This window comes from Convolutriloba macropyga, chromosome 7 (assembly GCF_964194025.1).
Source record: "Convolutriloba macropyga chromosome 7, txConMacr16.3, whole genome shotgun sequence".
Classification (NCBI taxonomy): domain Eukaryota; kingdom Metazoa; phylum Xenacoelomorpha; order Acoela; family Convolutidae; genus Convolutriloba; species Convolutriloba macropyga.
In genome coordinates, this window is record NC_134474.1 from 58,875,547 (window position 1) to 58,888,559 (window position 13,013).

Genomic DNA, 13,013 nt, shown 5'->3' on the forward strand with positions numbered 1-13,013 from the left:
GCTCGCCGGTCGTTTGAGAGCAATTCGCCCGACGTTAGTCGGTTATGTTTTCGATTTTTTGGATCGGATTTTTTTTCTAAATGGTTTTCCCAATGCATTCATAGTCTGTTCTTGGTCTAGTTTTCTGTTTATTCAATGAAAATTCTTTGAATTGTACGTCAGTACTTGTCTTGTTATGTTTTTTACTTCGTCGACCAAAAAATGTGTAGATTTACCTCATTTTGCCGCTTTTTCAACATTTTGCATGAAATCATTTTGACTTCTCTAGGCTAGTTTCTCTCTTCTCTCATTCCGCCAAAAGTGATTTTGAACATCAGTTGCTAAGCAAGGAAATTCAAAATGAACAGAGTCAGTATAAAAAATTGAAGTCAGAAGTAGAAACTGGATAAACCCATAAAGCCCAATTTTAGATGCCCGCTATTTGAACTTCGTTCCTATAAGTCTTAGTTACCATCTCTCATGCTTTGATAGTAGCTCCTGTAGCCTCTCTCTATGAAGCAGAAGTATGTTCAACTACGAAATGCCATCAAATTAAATCGGACTTAAAAAATGTTTTTGTACAAAAATCTTTTTCAATATGTTCTATTCTTTCAATCCCAATCATGCTTATTGGAATCAACGGCGTCTAATTTCCGGCAATCTGCCGGGTGTGTTTATAGCTGTAAGCTAAGCGGAGGTAAATTGCGGTACGCTAGGTTTTTTACGCCTCAAAGAGGAGTACGTTTTTGACCGGAAGTACTATTCGTTCAGACGGCGTTTTGACCTAAATGCGAAAGAGCAAAATTTTGGTGTGAACTATTTTTTTTTGGAGCGAGAGAAGTTTTTTGATTATGCGCTGCGTTTATTGAACGACTTTCTGACTTTGCAAAGTGTTTTTGACAGAATGGTGCATGTAGATAACCGTTTTTCGTCTATTTGACTCAATTTCTTTGCTTATAATGTTTTCTATAAATAGTTTTTGACCAATTCTGCGTTAATATGTTGCGCTATGCAATTGATACACCTATTAATGCGTTTCAAGTGAAAAATAGGCACAATTCATTTTTTTGTTCAATTTTTGGATTGTTTTTCATTGATTTCTTTTTTTTGGATCTTTGAAAGGGCATTTTTCTATTAAGTAATTATAATTGGCAACGTTCTTCAGGCACTTCCCTATAGTTATGTCATTTTTGTTTTACAGAATTTTGCATATAATAATCCGTTAGGATTTTTGTCAAATTTTCTCAGTTTTTTGTTAGTTTTTTTAATTGCTCTCGTAGATAGGCAATTATTATAAAGGTATGTCTTTTTTATGCAAAATTTTTGAACGTTTTGACTTTTCGAGTGACTTTTACGCCCTTGACCTTTTGCGTTTTGCTTGATCTAAAATTCTCTCTCAATCAAAATTTCATTTCAGGCTGCTGAATTCAATTGGCGGCAATTTAATACTAAAAGTCAAATGAAGAGTGCGCCGAAACTGCTGTCATTCTTTACTTTAAATCATTAGTGGTATATGTTAACCTCTAATGTGGTTATTTGAAGCACACATGAATTTCTTAGTCCCATTTAGGCTCCCTCTCCCCCCGGACAGAAATAGGGTACAATTTATTAAAGCTCCCACTAGTTTATTAGCAATTCTTCCGACGTTTAGTCGGTTATGTTTAATCGTTGATATTTTGACAGTCAGGCAGGATTTGTGCTGGTTTAATGATTTGAATTGGACATTGAATGGAAAAGTTTAACTCTGACTGGCGAGTGATTTCTGAAGCGTTCTCTTATTTCAACTTTATGGGCCACGCTTGTGTTAGTGAATTTGAATTCGTTTCTATATCAGTGAAATTGACATCATTTGCTGTTTATAGAGAAAGAAACTCCGAAGGGCAAGAAGTCAGCAGTAGACCAATTTCAAGCAGCTGAAGTCAATTGGCGGCAATGTAGTACTAAAGGTCAAATGAAAAGTGCGCCGAAACTTGTGCCATTTTTCACTTTAAGTCTTAAAAGTGGTATATGTTTATGTGGTTATTTGAAGCCCGCAATTGACCTTCATAGGGTCCCCCCCCCCGACTTAAGCAGTTTGCAATTGATTAAAGCTCCCACTAGTAGTTGTTCGAGTGCAATTCTTTCGATGTTTAGTCGGTTGTTTTTAGTTTAGGAATCCTTTTTGTGCACCGGCTTGAATTTTCATTTTTGTGGTTTGAATGATCGGTTGCGTTTTTGGATCCTAATGATCCAAATTGCGCCGCCCATTGATCGAGAGCTGTTTGTCCGACGTTACTTGGTTCATGTTTTATTTGTCGTTTTGTTGCTGACTGGTATTTCTAAAACATGTTTTCTACTTTCTGACGTTTATTGATTAACTGTTTTTGTTTAATAGTTAATTGCCGCCGTCAGCCTCTCAACGGCTATTATTTCGGCACTCTCCTTTTTATTAGCCGCACAGCGATAGCAGGGCTATTATTGGCCTTCTCTTGGTTTTTTATTTCGTCGTCGCAATTTTTGTTACGACCACGGCGTCACAATCACTTCAAATCTGCTTTTTGTTCATTCGTTCATGCAATTTTAACTGAAGTGCGTGTGTGATGTCATTTTTCGCTCTTAGTGGAGCGAGTTTGTTGTTCATTCGCGTGATTAAGTTTTTGGTCACACTTGACGTACCTCACTCTCAAAAATGACCTACTCACTTTGAAATTGACCTTTATTTACTTTAAGAGATAGGGTCAAATGGGTATGTGTCACTCTAAATGAAGGTTATTTGAGAGCAGCTATTAGAAGCAGAAAACTTATACAGATTTTAAATCAGAATATAACATATCATCCTTCAATGAAAAGACGAATTTTCTTGGTCTGTCTTCACTGTTTTTTTGAGACTACAGATCTACGAAGCTATTGCGGCTATTTTCTGGCAATCTGCCAGCTATGTTTTATGTCGCTTTACCTTCTGATCTCATTTTTCGTTTTACATCAGTCACAATTTTCAGGTTTGACTTCTGACCTACTTCACTCACTGTTTCAAATGAATGGATTTTAAATTGTTTCACGCATTGAGCTACCTAATGTGGTAAATACTGTCAAAGTCAAAAGAGCTAAATCAATCGAGACTGGATAAACCGATAAAGCCCAGTCATTAAGTCATTGAGAGTTAGATTAACAAAGTTTTGAGATACATGCAGATATTTTTCACGGGACTCCTAGTATTGTTTTTGCTCTCGAATGCAACTATTTAATCAACTGTTTAATACGACTATTTTAATCACGTGTTTACAATGCTCTCTCTGATCAAGACGTTTTTTCGCTTCACCGTTTTCCTTTAGAGCATTCTTTCTTAGAACACTTGAGCGATTTTTCGCTCTTGATTTTGTGATTTTTCTGACTGGCCTGATTTGCTCCTGTAGAGAAATTAATTCTACGTTGGTAAAATAAATACGATTATGAGCTAGGTGTGCATAATGGCCTGATAGCCGGTTACTAAGTGCGGCAGTGCAAGACGCTGGGTGTCATGGGTTCAAATCCCTCCATACTCGGAATTTTTGTCACCCATAAAGAAAAGTTTTTATTTGCTGCAGCCCCTCTGAATTAAATTGCGCCGCCTATCGATCGAGAGCTGTTTGACGTTAGTCGGTTCATGTTTAATTTGTCATTTTGTTGCTCACTGGTTTTTTAAAAGATGTTTTCTACTTTCTGACGTTCTACTCTCTGACGAAAGATTCAGCCAATTTGTCTGTTCTTTATTTCTTTTTCTGTTTCAATCCCGATGTGCATCAAGCGCGTCAACAGTGGCTATTTTCCGGCAATCTGCCGGCTATGTTTACATATTTTATCGCCTTCGACAAGAATTTCTTAAAACGTTTCAGTTTTCGCTGATTTCTTATTGTCCTTTTTGTTACCTTGTCTTTGATCGGTTTTCCACAAATAGGGTGTATGCTTGGTGTGAAGGGTCTAAGTACGTATTTATCAAAACATAAGGAACAAGTTTTGATTGGTTTGATGTTTTGGACATTTTTGAATTTTGAGGATTTTTTTGTTCTTTTGTTTGAGTATGTAGGGTGTTATGCCTTGTTGACTATCAATGCCTCCTTTTCATTGGTATAGTGAATAGTCAAGTCAATGGCCGATTCAATACCTTGAATTGTATTTCAGGACTTACGTTTTTTACTTCGTCAAACAAAGTCGAATGCATGGTCTAATGCTTAATGCCAATGATACTGATCCCGGTATTATCCTCTCATGAAGAACCTGGAATGTGTCTAACTACCAAGTTCAATCGAAATAGCTAATTTTTGGCACTTTTTTGTAAAACGATCATTTCGGATCATAGTAGTCAATGTTCCGGCATTATAACGGTGTTATTTCCAGAATCCCGAGATCCAATGTAGCTTCTGCATCAGACTGTCCAATAGCTGTATTCCGGGCGCCTGAGGAGTGTTGTCCTTTGGTGAAGGGGATGGATGTGCGGTTGAAGCATGCATGGGAGAAGTCGGCTCTCTTTGGCAGTCAGCTGCTTGTCAGTGAGGTCATCTACTTTCCTCATCCACCAGAATTACCCTGCAATGTGTTACTGGGTGAGATTTTTTTCGGGGAAAAAAGGATGATGGGATCTTTTAAACAATCTCCACCTTTCGTACAAGGGGTTTATTGTTGAATAAAAATTAAATAACTCCATGCATGTTAAACTAAATGGAATGAAATAGGTCATGCTATGGCAATTAGCCAAATTGGAATATGAAGCGAAGAGAATTTCCAATTCGCGGGCACGTGGGCGTGCTTTGACTGTGTCGAGGCTTTGTCTTGATTTCCGGATTCCGAGGGTGGGAGATTTTCTTGTATCAATTTTTTTTCGAAAATCTACAATGGAGTGCGAAATTGGAAATTTTGTTCGATTTCTTTCTAAGCTTGACCTAAATTTGGCTAGGGAAGAATCTCCACCCATATTTTAGCTCAATTATTAAGATATATTATTTGGTTACATTTCAGATACGCTAAGAGTACTATAACCAGGATGAAGGACCGCATTTCTCGGACATGCCTCTCATGATCTGTGGGATGTAATCCGAAAATGTTCGAATTCGGCCAATAGCCCTAGCATGGCTTTATTAATTGCTCTTAAACGAAGTTTTTACCAATTATGTTAGTCCTGCTGTAATTTTTCGTACTACCAACTTTTTTCGGATCGTTTTGTTCGAGCATTTGACTTTTTGTGCTCAAAACGGGATAAACCGGCAAAGCCCCGAGAGTATTAAGTTCTCTTAGATCAATAGGCTCACCAGTCTCTAAGCATGCAGTTCACCGAAACTTTTTATGAAGATATAAATTTATGGTGGCGGGGGGTTCCTAAACTGTGATCCCAATCTTAACCCCCACTTACAACCATCAGTATCAGTCCAGATCTGTTTTTTGTTCGTTCATTCATGCTATTTTGAGTTGCGTGTGTGACATCATTTTTCACTCCTATCGGAGCTTTTTTTTTGTTCATTCGCGTGACTAAGATTTTGGCCACGCGTGACTTCCTCTCACTCTCAAAAATGGTTTTCGTTGCTATCAAAATGACATTATTTTGTAGAGATTTGGTCAACTGAGTGTGTGTCGCTCTAATTGACGGTTATATGAGAGCCGCTACTAGACGCAGTGATCAGTTATACAGATTCCTAATCAAATTAGTTCACAATATATCCCAGTCAATAGAAAAAAAAAGTTCTCTCTAATCTTTTTAGACCGCAGATCTACGAAGCTATCGCGGCTGTCTTCTTGCAGTCTGCCGATTTTGATGGAAAATTTTGTAGAATTGTCAACATTTTGGTAGAGCTCTTGTATTTTTCGTCAATCAATGCTAAATTTATTCTATTAAATTTATTTTTGAGGTATTCATCTTCAAAAATCTTGACACGACTACCTCAAAAATAAATTTAAAATTTGTATTCATGTTTCACGTAATGATGAACTTCTGAGTGAACTGAGTGAAAAACTTTCTACTACCTGCTAAGCATTGTGTTTCTAATATAGGTCGTCAAATAAGCAAACAATTGATTCTGTATGATAAATACTTTTTCTTGAATAAAGCAACCAATTTTTATATTTCTGCTAACGGATAAGGAAATAGAGATTATATGTGCCAATCTAGAAAATACACTGCTAACAGGTGTGGAAAGCCTGCGCGACTGCGAAACAATCAATATATTGCCGGAAAAGAAACGCAATTGATTTCAATGAATTTTTTCACTCACTTTTTGATCCACTTTTGAAGTGTCAAAACATTTGCTCTCAAAACATCTGAGATATTCCCCTCGTCTGTTCTATTTGTTTCATTTTCTCATGTTCTTGTGGAAACAATTACCAAAATCGTTATTTTAGTGATGGAATTGGGGCTGAATTATCATGTCGGTGATACTGTTAATTTTTTTTCTCGACCCATTTGTTTTTTGTTTGCTGCAGGATTTTTCATTCTTTAGATTCTTTCATTGTTCTGGTTTGTACTTTTAACTTTCTATAACAGGAGAACTTTGCTTTTGCATGTTTCAGGCAGGCAGAAATTCGGTCTGTCAGCAATTTGCGAAGGGTTATCATTCTCCTCATAATAAAATTGAATTGATTTTTGTGTGTCATATGTCGTTTTTATTATAGCTGCGAAGCTGTAAGCTGAGCGAAGCTATATTGCGGTGCTCTTGGTTTTTTTTCGACTCGAAGAGGAGTATTGGTTTTCTTAAGGTTTTTTTTTACCGGAAGTACTATTCGTTCAGACGCTGTTTTGACCTAAAAGCAAAAGTGAGTAAAATTGCCGTGTGAAATAATTTTTTCTGAGCGAGAGAAGTTTTTTTGATCATGTGCTGCGTTTAGTGAATGACTTTTGGACTTTGAAAAGTACATTTTGACTGAATGGCACATATAGATATCCGTTTTTAGCCGTTTTTTCGTCTAAGTGGCCCAGTGTTTTTGCTTTTAATTTGGTTTTTTGTAGTAATGATTTTTATTCGATGCTGTATTGAATTGTAAACCTCGGAAATTAATACCACAGTGTTTTGGAGAGCCTGAAAATGCGTTTGAAGTTCAAAATTGGCACATATTTCTTGATTTTTTAGTTAGTTTTTGACTTTTTTCTAGTAATTTCTTCAATTTTGGATCTTTCAGCTGTGTTTTTATCACAAAATCAGTTAACATAGCAACTTCCCTTTGACAATTCATATACTCAACGCCTCTTTCTACCTGGATGTAATTTTGTTTTCTTAAAATTGTACATATGCTAATCCGATTTTGGTAGTTTTTTCCCAATTTTTCTGTTTTTTTTTTGTAATTTGGCTTTAATTACTAGAAATAGTCTTTTTTTCAACATGGGAGACTTTAATTTCGTTTCAATAAAAATCATTTTTGGCTTTAAGTTTTTGAAAACAGTTACTTTTTCATAAATGCAGTCCCCAAAAATTTATTGAACATTTTCTTCTGCAAAATGTTTTGATATTTTGTTTGTTTGAATTCTGCTTGTTTTGTTCAGGGGATGGATCTTTGTATCGTTGTCTTTTCAACGTCTCGAATGCTGAACAATGAAATGTATTCGCTTTTCTTGATTTTTTGTAACAAACAAAAACTTCTCTAACTTTCAAAAATCAAGAATTTGTCTTTTTGTTACGGTTTTCCTTACATTGTGTCCATGTTCATCACATTCTTGTTTGTATCATTGTGGCTTTGTCCTAGCACCTACATTTATAATCGTTATATTGATTTTTTCAGTTGTTAAATTTTGAATCATTTCAGCTTTTTGTTAGATTTTTCTCATTTCTTTGGTTTGCAAATGTTTTCATTCAACTTAAGGCAGTACTGAGAGTTTGCTACAAAAAACTTTTTCCAAATTTTCCACTTATTACTATTTATTGCATTTTTCTTCCTGCCTTGGTATTACTTTAAAACGATTTTTGGCCTTTGATTATTATTCTTTTGCTTGTCTTTTCTATGATTAATTTAATTTTTGATTCAGTAAGAAATCATGTTGTCTAGAATATATACTTAAAGGAAGAAGTATATGTTGTTTTTGTCTTAATCGCAGATATTAGAGATTTAATTGTGGTGGTTTTTTGGTTTTGAAATTTGACCATTCGTTTTATGAAAAATTCAGCCTAGTTTCTAAGATTGTTTTCTGCCGTTTACTTTCGTGACGTTTTTGATAAAAGAATCATGAATAATTTGGGGACAATTGATAGCACTGTCAGCTTTTTCAGCCGGTCCGTAATTTGACCATCCTCATTATTTTGGACTTTTTTAACGTTACCAAACGTTTTCACTAATATAAATTTTTGCTCTATTTTGTCTCTCGTGGTGACAGTGGGTTAAATTTCACCAATTGTGAAGTCAGACCTGCGGAGGTAATGAGTTAATGATTCAATATAAAAGTTTATGGTTTCAGCTGCAATTAGGGTTTTCTGTGAACTTTTGATGCTTCGAGTCGCTTCCGGAATTCTTCCGGCTATGTTTTTTGTTTCGTCGTCTGACGCTCTTTTTTCGTTTTACATTTGTTCACGCAGGAAAGCTGAAATAGTCAAATTTTCTGAATGACTTCTTCCTCTCACTAACGGCATTTGCGCGCGTGACGTCATTTCTCACTCGCTTTAGCAAAAGTTTTAGGTTAATTGCTTGATTAGATTTTGATCATACGTGACTGTTTTTTTTGAGCGGCGTTTTTTTTTCAATTTAGATCTGTATCTGTTTCTATCTCTATTATATGGCACGCAGGTCTATTCTTTCGCAGCTATTCCGGCAATCTGCCGGCTATTTTTAAGAAATTGAGGCAAATTATTTGTATATTAGGTGGTCCCATTTTTATGTGCGACCGCAAATTTCTGAGCTTGTTTTATTGTGTAATCTTATAAATTAATTACACAGGTCTGGTGTCGATACAACTGGTTGACATAAGGTCGATAAAAAGTAAATAGGATAGCTTCATTATCTTGGAATGCAACTTTGTTGCTTTAGGTATATCACATGGTGTCGCTTCCCTGAGTGAAGCAGGAGGAAGTGACGGCACTGGGAGTGACATGGTGTTGATTATTAAGCAGACGTTTGATGGGGTAGACTGGGAGGAAGTGGCCTCCTACAAGAACCATCTGTTCTACTCGTACCCAGACAACAAGACATCATTTCCACAGGCTAGTGAAGACTGGAAGATTAATTTCAATTTCAAAAGGCTGCCGATTGCAAAAGGCTGGCTCAGACAGTTTTGTTGCAGTTGAGTTTCGATTATTAATAGCCGCCCTCATCTTCTCAGCCGGCTATTATAGCGCTCCTATTTTTACGATTCGAAGAGGAGTATTGGAGAAGTCCTTTTTACGACTCGAAGAGGGGTATTGGAGAAGTCCTTTTTTACAATTCAAAGAATTTGAATTGTATTGGGGCGCTGTCTTTTTACGACTCGAAGAGGAGTATTGGAGAAGTCCTTTTTTTATAGCTGCGAAGCTGTAAGCTGAGCGTAGCTATATTGCGGTGCTCTTGGTTTTTTTTTTGTTTCGTCGTCTGACGCTTTATTTTCGTTTTACATTTGTTCTAGAACATTCTGTCTCGTCACTGCTTAAATGGCTTTTTCGCGCTTGATTTAATGCTTTCTGCGTGACCTAAATTGCGGTTATTCAGAAACAGAATCTGTTCCTAAAACAAAGTTGATTGTAAGAAAACAGATTGTATGGTCCGACAGCCGAGTGGTTAAGGCGACTGGCTGTTAATCAGGAGATCGCCGGTTCGAGACGCGACAGGGAAACTTTTTTTCCACCCAAAAACAACCTCCTTTGAAATAAACTTGTAAGTTTTATAGGCTGCGGCGATAACTATTATCAACTCAATTCTGTATCTTTTTCCATCTGTATTTTACGGCACGCAAGTCTATTTCGCAGCTATTCCGGCAATCTGCCGGCTATGTTTATAGCTGCGAAGCTGTAAGCTGAGCGTAGCTATATTGCGCTGCTCTTGGTTTTTTACAATTCAAAGAATTTGAATTGTATTGGGGCGCTGTCTTTTTTTAAAGATCTGTTCACACATTTTCATGATTTTTGAAGTCAAATTGGAGTAGTGATTTTGGTCACGCCGAAACAGGAAATGGAGCGAAAAAGCGAGTGGTTTTGCGGCGTGAAATTTTTTCGCTCTAAATTTAAAGTAGAGTGAGAAAACGGTGTTTGAACAAAAATTCGCTTTCTCGCTAGTGGTTTTTTGTTCACATGCGGCAATTTCACTTTGATTTTTACTGTTTTTTCGATTTTTTGGATCGGTTTTTTTTTCTAAATGGTTTTTTCCAATTCACTCATATTCCGTTTTAAGTCTAGTTTTTTTAGTCAATGAAAATTCTTTGAATTGTACGTCAGGACTTGTCCTGCTATGTTTTTTTGTTTCGTCGTCTGACGCTCTTTTTTCGTTTTACATTTGTTCACGCAGCAAAGCTGAAAAAGTCAAATTTTCTGAATGACTTCTTCCTCTCTTTAACGGCATTTGCGCGCGTGACGTCATTTCTCACTCGCTATAGCAAAAGTTTTTAGGTTATTTGCGTGATTAGATTTTGATCATACGTGACTTACCTCACTCAAGAAAATGACTTTAATACTTTAAAACTTAAGTTTAATTTGAATTTGTTTAAGGTCAAAGGAACTCCTATGTGCAGTAAATGTCCCTAATAAGAGGCTTCTGTGGAATGAATTTTAACAAGCTTTATTAATTTATTGGTGAATGTTTGTTACCTAGTTTTTTGAGCGGCGTCGATTTTTCAATTTATATCTATCTGTTTCTATCTATTATATGGCACGCAGGTCTATTCTTTCGCAGCTATTCCGGCTATCTGCCGGCTATGTTTAATCAATTTTATTGGAGTGGTTTTGAAGCGGGAAATGAAACGCGTGAAAAAATTTGGAGTGATTTTGGCGCTGAACAAAAGTGAAGAGTGGAGCGAAATATGACAAAAAAATGGCGAAAATTGGAACTTTTTTTCTTAATTTTTTTGTAGTTTTTCGTTTTTTTTGTGTGTGTTTTTAGCTAAGTTTCTTTGCCTATTATGACTTGCCTATTGTTTTGCGAACATCTGGACACCCTATTGGCTGAAGGGAATTTTTCTTTGGATATATATATTTTTGAAATATTAAAAAAAATTAGTAACGTTTACCAGTTTTTCAGCGAAAGTTTTTTAAGAGCTTTTTTCATAATTTAGCCTAAAGTGTTTTTTTTTTCAGAATCACATAAGTGGTTTTATAAGTACTAGATTAGATTTTGATCATACGTGACTTACCTCACTCAAGAAAATGACTTCAGCACTTTAAAACTTAAGTTTAATTTGAATTTGTTTAAGGTCAAAAGAACTCCTATGTGCAGTAAAGGTCCCTAATAAGAGGCTTCTGTGGAATGAATTTTAACAAGCTTTATTAATTTATCGCTGAATGTTTTTTAGCCTAATTTTTTGAGTGGCGTCGATTTTTTTAATTCAGATCTGTATCTGTTTCTATCTCTATTTTATGTCACGCAGGTCTATTCTTTCGCAGCTATTCCGGCAATCTGCCGGCTATGTTTTCAAAATTCTCATAATGGTTATTGTAATGACTAGTTGTTTTGATGAAGTCAGTTTTGGCAGAGATAGTTTTTTCCGGATCTCAGTTTATAACAAAATTTGATCAGATTTTTTATCATATTCTAACAGATTTTATTTTATTGTTTTTACTTTTTTGTTTCATGACTTTGTTTCAAGATAATCATAAAATATTGAGGGCACGTTTTGTTTGATGAGTAGTTGGATGGCGTTTAAGTGGATTTTCACTTCGAGTCGTTTCCGGAATTCTTCCGGCTATTTTTTTTTAAGATCTGTTCACACATTTTCATGATTTTTGAAGTCAAATTGGAGTAGTGATTTTGATCACGCCGAAACAGGAAGTAGAGCGAAAAGGCGAGTGGTTTTGCGGCGTGAATTTTTTTCGCTCCAAATTTGAAGTAGAGTGAGAAAACGGTGTTTGAACAAAAATTTGCTTTCTCGCTAGTGGTTTTTTGTTCACATGCGGCAATTTCACTTTGTTTTTTACTGGTTTTTTCAATTTTTTAGATCGGATTTTTTTTCTAAATGGTTTTTTCCAATTCACTCATATTCCGTTTTAAGTCTAGTTTTTTTAGTCAATGAAAATTCTTTGAATTGTACGTCAGGACTTGTCCTGCTATGTTTTTTTGTTTCGTCGTCTGACGCTCTTTTTTCGTTTTACATTTGTTCACGCAGCAAAGCTGAAAAAGTCAAATTTTCTGAATGACTTCTTCCTCTCTTTAACGGCATTTGCGCGCGTGACGTCATTTCTCACTCGCTATAGCAAAAGTTTTTAGGTTATTTGCGTGATTAGATTTTGATCATACGTGACTTACCTCACTCAAGAAAATGACTTTAATACTTTAAAACTTAAGTTTAATTTGAATTTGTTTAAGGTCAAAGGAACTCCTATGTGCAGTAAATGTCCCTAATAAGAGGCTTCTGTGGAATGAATTTTAACAAGCTTTATTAATTTATTGGTGAATGTTTGTTACCTAGTTTTTTGAGCGGCGTCGATTTTTCAATTTATATCTATCTGTTTCTATCTATTATATGGCACGCAGGTCTATTCTTTCGCAGCTATTCCGGCTATCTGCCGGCTATGTTTAATCAATTTTATTGGAGTGGTTTTGAAGCGGGAAATGAAACGCGTGAAAAAATTTGGAGTGATTTTGGCGCTGAACAAAAGTGAAGAGTGGAGCGAAATATGACAAAAAAATGGCGAAAATTGGAACTTTTTTTCTTAATTTTTTTGTAGTTTTTCGTTTTTTTTGTGTGTGTTTTTAGCTAAGTTTCTTTGCCTATTATGACTTGCCTATTGTTTTGCGAACATCTGGACACCCTATTGGCTGAAGGGAATTTTTCTTTGGATATATATATTTTTGAAATATTAAAAAAAATTAGTAACGTTTACCAGTTTTTCAGCGAAAGTTTTTTAAGAGCTTTTTTCATAATTTAGCCTAAAGTGTTTTTTTTTTTCAGAATCACATAAGTGGTTTTATAAGTACTAGATTAGATTTTG

At 35.6% G+C, this 13,013-nt stretch overlaps 1 protein-coding gene across 1 annotated transcript in view; it reads left to right on the forward strand.

Moving 5' to 3' along the window:
- Positions 1-13,013, forward strand: part of LOC142343197 (uncharacterized) — an 88,020-nt gene that overhangs the window by 52,658 nt on the left and 22,349 nt on the right. The window contains exons 12-13 of the mRNA XM_075394925.1: positions 4,333-4,538; positions 8,932-9,104. Of these exons, the coding sequence (XP_075251040.1) occupies positions 4,333-4,538; positions 8,932-9,104 (379 nt within the window). The remainder of the gene's footprint in view (positions 1-4,332; positions 4,539-8,931; positions 9,105-13,013) is intronic.